The sequence below is a fragment of the Protobothrops mucrosquamatus genome, unplaced genomic scaffold (assembly GCF_001527695.2).
Source record: "Protobothrops mucrosquamatus isolate PMUCROS unplaced genomic scaffold, P.Mucros_1.0 scaffold1020, whole genome shotgun sequence".
NCBI lineage: Eukaryota > Metazoa > Chordata > Lepidosauria > Squamata > Viperidae > Protobothrops > Protobothrops mucrosquamatus.
In genome coordinates, this window is record NW_015387256.1 from 201,714 (window position 1) to 208,396 (window position 6,683).

Here is a 6,683-nt window from a genome sequence, read left to right on the forward strand (position 1 = left end):
TCAAGATCACGTGAAGTATTAATACCACTTTACAATGCCTTAGTAAGGCCACACTTGGAATACTGCATCCAGTTTTGGTCACCACGATGTAAAAAAGATGCTGAGACTCTAGAAAGAGTACAGAGAAGAGCAACAAAGATGATTAGGGGACTGGAGGCTAAAACATATAAGGAACGGTTGCTGGAATTGGGTATGTCTACTTTAACGAAGAGAAGGACGAGGGGGGACATGATAGCAGTTTTCCAATATCTCAGGGGCTGCCACAAAGAAGAGGGAGTCAAGCTATTTTCCAAAGCGCCTGAAGGCAGGACGAGAAGCAACGGATGGAAACTGATCAAGGAGAGAAGCAACCTAGAACTAAGGAGAAACTTCCTGACAGTTAGAACAATTAACCAGTGGAACAACCTGCCTCCAGAAGTGGTGAATGCTCCAACACTGGAAGTTTTTAAAGAAGAGACTGGACCATAATGGCCCATGCCTGATCTAGACACATGGCTGTTGAACTACATTTTTACAAACAGTAACTAGTTTCCAATTTGTGATCATTTTGAAGATGAAGCCTAAGCCGTTAAATCTGATGAGTAATAACTACCATGATGAATATAGTTATCTGATATATTATTCTGTTAGATTATTTCTATTTTGGGATTCAGCAGGTGGGTTTAGCAAATATAGGAGAATTATTTTTATTATTTAGAAATATTTTTTCTAAATATTCTTGTTTTATTTTTGCCAAGAGAGGAATTCCTTATCCTATCCTTGTGCATTTGATTTCAGCTTCTTAAATGAAGAGCGATGCTATCTGCCAATCTGAGAATCATTTCCTTCATCTTGCCCATCTTTGATCTAGACACAGGGAGTTGTGGTGGCACAGTGGTTAGAATGCAGTATTGCAGGCTAGCTCTGCCCACTGCCAGGAGTTCGATCCTGACTGGCTCAAGGTTGACTTAGCCTTCCATCTTTCTGAGATTGGTAAAATGAGGACCCCGATTATTGGGGGCAATAAACCGCTCAGAGAGTGCTGTAAAGCAGAGTGGAGCAGTGCATAAGTTTAAGTGCTATTGCTATTGCTATCTTTTAAGCCAGTTATTAATAATAATAAAAAATCAAAATAATTTTAAAAACTCCTGATAGGGGTTGAATGTTGTGATTTACCAGTCGGTATGTTACTCAATTGCAATGAGAATTTTATGCATTTTTAGTACAATTTTCAAACTAGCTGTGTCTCAACTTAATCTTTGTCCAGCCAGCATTTAACTAACTTGCTAATCATAATCTCATGGGGACTTTGTGTTAATATTGTAGACATAGTGTATTTGATTTCAGCAGAGCATTTAACAGTCTGCTAAGAAGATTAACATTAAGTCTGTCTTAGTACACAAATATTACTTATGTTGATTGGAGGCCATAACTAATTGGGTCTGGTGCAAAGCCTTTTATTTTAACACTGAAAAGGATATGCTTGTCATCAATAATAACAAATAGTTTTAATTTAAGTAGCTTGCTAGCACCATCAATTTTGAGCTGTAAAGATGGAAGTGTTCTATCTTATCACTTGAGATGTTCATGTTAAAGTATTGCTAGGGAAATGATCTAGTGTGATCTTGAAATTTAGATTATTTTTTTAAAGAAGCTTACTGGTTTGTTTCCATCAGGAGGATTTGAATAAATCTGGAAGGTTCTTAAAGGTCCCTTCGGCATAATCCCTGTTCACCCTGTTTATTTTTCCCCCCTCCCTCTCTTTTTGGCTGTTATCTCTGGAAGGATGGAGTGTTTGAAGATGTACTTCTTTTATTTCTAAATGAATAGTTTGCATATGCTGATGGGCATTACTCATTTTTTTCAAATGGAGTACCCATTAGTAAATTAATTTTAATTGATTATTTTTTTATCCTGGTGTACACTTTTTTGAGTGGCTTCTGATGTGTGTGTGTGTGTGTGTGTGTGTGTGTGTGTCTGTCTGTGTCTGTGTCTGTGTGTAAGTACATATGAGACATGTATAAATATAAGAAAGCAGGTGTGGTATAGAGATTAACATGTTGGATTGGCACTTAGGAAACCAAGCTCAAATCCACTCTCAGCTAAGGAAGTTCACTGGGTGATTTTGGATTAGTCACTTTCTGTCAGCCCAACCTATTTCACAGGGTCGCTGTGGGGTAAACTGGGATGAGAGATAACCAACTTGAACTTTGGGATGGAAGGCAAGAGATAAATTGAACAAATAAATGCACCCATTTAATTGAGAGAGGGAAGTGTCTAGGATTGACTTTTGCTGAAACTGTCTTAGGTTTATAAGGCTGAAGAAGCTAGGAATTGCACAGTACTTTTATGTGCATTTATAATTGTTACTCTTACTACTCTTCTTTGGTGGGGAGAATCATCTTATACCATACTCCTTTTGGTAAATATAATCAGTTAAATGAATTTTAAGCCACATAGAACAGCTGATACGTTTCTTTATCTTAGGTTTAAGTTAGGAAATATCAGTGTAAGAAAATGACTTTTGATTTAGTTAACAAATTTTAGTGGAGGCTGAAAAATAGATGGGCAGGTCATATGTGTGCCCATTGTGGTACTATAAGTTTAGAAATACTTTGTTCGCTAAGTTAAAGCAGTGTATAGCTTTCTTATGCTATTTGCCCCTCCTGTGCTTTCGAGTTAGGATATAATAGAAATGAAATACAAATTTTCAGTCTTGCTCTAGAAAAAAAAAACCAGAAGTGGATTTATTTATTCTTTTGATTTGCTCTATTACTACCTCTCAGGAGCGAAACTGTCTCTGTTCCTGGTGCTACATATTGCAGTTAGGAAGGTGTATGTTTGTATAAGAGAGGAACCTAACATATATATGTATTTAAAAATGTCTTTCAGATTCTTGTTCTGGATGGCAAGCGACTACGCACAGAACCAGCCAAAGTAATGGAAACAGTCCAGAAATTTCTTGGAGTGACAAATGTCATAGATTATCATAAAACTCTAGCGTGAGTCCATTGCATATGCTTTCGTTGAATTTAATCTTTGAATATATTTTCAGGATTAGATCCTACTTGCTTGGATCCCTCGCAGTGCGTGCATTTTTTCCTTGTCAACTGAAGAGCCGATTCTGTTTGGAGCACTGTAGAATTGGCTTCCTTTCATTTTGCAGACATCAAACTGCTCTGAAGTTTTGAAATCGTTCATGGGAAAGGATTATAATAGAGTATAGACTGTGGTGGTTAGGAATAAGACTGTGTTCTACTCTGGCTTCAGTAGTAATAAAATGCTGAATATTAAATACTGTTTTCTGTAACAAATACGTAAACATTACATTGAGCAATTTGTAATGCATGGATGACTGATTGTCCATAACAGAACTGCACATTTTCTTTCAAGTACATATTATATACATATGTATGTAATAGGAATAATAATCTTTTGTACCCTCATTCCTGGTAATGTGTTTCAGGGATCAGTTTCCCTGTTTACCTTCTTGCAAACTCTTTCGCGAGGAGTTTCTTCCCTGGTAGAGTTTAAAACATCTGGATCTGAATTCTGCAGAGAAACAAATTATGGGGAGGAGAGGAGAACCATGCTCACTTCTCCATGTCTCATTACCTTTTGGTGAAGGGAATATATCCAGGGGGAAGTCTACAAGCACGTGCACAAATAAACAAGTTATCAGACTGCTATTAAGATACATTAGTGTCCTTTGAAATCCACAGAAATGATCTTTCTCTTGTTCAGAGCTGTGGAACATTTTATAATCAATAGGTATTACTTCCTTTCCTTCAGAGCATTTGCATTTGTAAACAATCCTGGCTAGTGCAATTCTTAGTACATGGCTTAAGAACCATTTTTTAATAGAAATGTGTGTGCGTGTTATCTAAATTTAGGACAAGAAGCCGTTTATACCTAGCTAAAGGACCACCACACAATGCATTTAAAAATCATTGGGATCAATGGATTAGCAGAGAAATGTGGAAGTGTAGGAATTTATTCTTTCCCTTCCACTGCTATTGAGTTTTGTAGCAGAATAATAGTGCAATATGGTCATTCCATATGTCTGATAAAAGGGATCTCATTTTGATCAGGAAAGTTGGTTTCCATATTTAATTATATGTAATTACTGCATGTATAAAATAAGTAATTCCAGTTACAAAACGGGGATCATTTGGATATCATCTTCTTTGTAATTTGTGATAGGTTTGATCTCAAAAAAGGATTCTGGTGCCAACTATTAGAGGGAGGAAAGACCAAGTGCTTGGGTAAAAGCAAAGGAAGAAAATACCCAGAGATGGATTTAGATGTAAGTATGTAAAATGAGGGTATTTTTCATCCGCTGTTCTTAGAAGACACTGGCGCAGTTGTGCACTGGGTAACCAGCTGATCTGATTTTGTAAGGACAGGAGCCCCACTAACCTTTGCTCTGTACTTAGTGAAAGTTTCTTCCTCTCCATGGTGGGATTCCATGCCACTGCAGTAAAGCTATGAACTTATGAAACATATGTGCCCCAGTAACTGAGATTTGTCCCCACGATCATCGTTCACAAACTGCTGCAAGATAAGATGTGGCCCTACTTGGGCATTTCTCATGAATCTTTCCCAGATGGGCAGTTAGACTTTACATATCAGCCTTGCTAGGATGGTTCTTGAATTCTTCCCCTGCTGAAGGGTAACATCTCATCATAGATGAGGGGCAACTGTTTCTATGATGCTTAGAGTAAATAGACCCTGAATTTGAAATTCTATGAGTGTATGGGGAGAATGAGTATAGGTGGTTAAATCAACATAACATGTTGTCTTTGATCTTTTCTTGTATTATCTACCAAAACCTGAATCCCCCCCTCCTAGAACAATGCTTTAGAACCATCTTACATTTTTGCAGTTTCAGGAATATAGCTAAAATTGGGTGCTATTTTCTGTTGAAAAACAAAAAATCCTCCATAATTTAGGAGCTAAATCCAAGTTGAAAACAATCTATTTTGATTGGGTGCCTGCCCTGATTCTGCTTGAACTTTCACCTACTATCAGTGAGTCCTGAATTCAACTCCTAGGAGATGCAACTGTCCTCAACCTCTTGACAAGTAATCTCTATTTTATGCTTTTTTGATATTTGTATGTATGTATATATTTACTTACTTACAGGACTTAGATGGCTGCTTATCTCAAATGATGACTCTAGACTAGGGGGCCACGGCCTATTCGGAGCTGGGCTGCACAAGTTGCAGGCCAGCGTGCACCCATGCACGCAGTTCAACTTGCACAAGTGGTGAGCTGACATATGTACATGCGTGCGCAGCTCAACTTGCGCAAGTTGAGCTGCTTGCATACTGGCTCACCACTCGCACAAGTTGAGCTGCGCGTGCATGTCCGACCCACCGCTTGTGCAGGCCTGTTCCCTCTCCCCCCCAACTGAGCCGCCAGGACAGAAAGGTTGGGGACCGTTGCTCTAGACAGTTCACAACAAACCAATAGAAACATGGTTTAAAAACAGAACTACTCTGCTCCCAGGCATCAGACCATTTTTTCTTGCAGCTCAACCCCCATCCTATGCTTGGGGGAAGAGCCATGTTTTCATATCCTGCTGGAAGGATAGGGATCTATCAGATCTCAGGTGGGAGGCTGTTCCAAACAGCTGGGATGGCCACCAAGAGGTCCCATCAGATGGCAACAGTTAAGGCAGGGGACCTGGAGCACAGCCACCCTATATAAACTAGTAGGATGTGCAGATACCCTCAGGTATATATACTTGCCATATAGCATTTCCCCAGTCTTTGGATTGGATAGTAACTTCCATTTCAGCGCCACTAACATTTTTGTATAGTACAACCACTGAACTCAGAGAAAAAGATACGATAGCATTAAATATATTGCAGCTTTCAGAGCGGTGAAGTTATCACTGGTGCACTCTGTGTCTTGGGTCCTGTAAGGATAGCCCTGGTTGGCACCAAGAGGAGGAGATGTCTCCTGTGGCTTAATAATTCATGCATTCCAGGGTTCTCTGTCCCTTCTAGTTTAACATCTTCATCTTATATTTAGTCATAGCATTTAATTACGCTTCTTTGTTCTTTTCTTTCTTCCTCGTACAGTCCAGAGCATTCTTGAGAGATTATTACAGGGACCACAACATAGAGTTATCCAAGCTACTGTATAAAATTGGCCAGACACTGCCAACTTGGCTGCGGGAAGAACTCCAGAACACTAGATAGCCACTTTTTATCTCTTGTATTAAGCAATAGTAGAATGGATCCACGGGGAGGATCTCAAGCCTCTACTCCAAGCCGACAGGACGTGATAAGGTGTGAGATATTCAACAGAGAAGAAGCATTTTGAGAAATATCCATTCAAGGTGTTTGTGGAAAAGTGAGAAACTGCCAACGTGGTTGCTTGGAAGAAAGCAGCCATTTGAAGAACTACTGGAATTGATGTACAAGCAGTGCCTCAGGGCCAAGCCAGGATTGTGACATCTCTTTCTGCCAGATTGCTCAAGACCCCATCTTTACTGAAAGTATTGAGGTGTGGCCTTCTTGGCTGTAATGTCACTTTTTGGTGAAGAAGATTCCTAAAGACCTGAGTTTTCCTTACACTTTAGTTCCAATATCTGGAATAGTATTACAACAGAATGACTCCTTCTCTTTGGATAGCACCCACAGGAGAACCAAGAATTCACCAGGGATCAAGAATAATAGTCCTGCACATGTATG

General features: G+C 39.2%; 1 protein-coding gene across 1 annotated transcript in view; it reads left to right on the plus strand.

Annotated features, from left to right (window-relative positions):
• NDST1 (N-deacetylase and N-sulfotransferase 1) overlaps nucleotides 1-6,248 on the plus strand; it is a 33,318-nt gene extending 27,070 nt beyond the window's left edge. The window contains exons 12-14 of the mRNA XM_015819932.1: nucleotides 2,872-2,981; nucleotides 4,183-4,285; nucleotides 6,069-6,248. Of these exons, the coding sequence (XP_015675418.1) occupies nucleotides 2,872-2,981; nucleotides 4,183-4,285; nucleotides 6,069-6,188 (333 nt within the window). The 3' untranslated portion in view covers nucleotides 6,189-6,248. The remainder of the gene's footprint in view (nucleotides 1-2,871; nucleotides 2,982-4,182; nucleotides 4,286-6,068) is intronic.
• The last annotated feature ends 435 nt before the right edge of the window (nucleotides 6,249-6,683 follow it).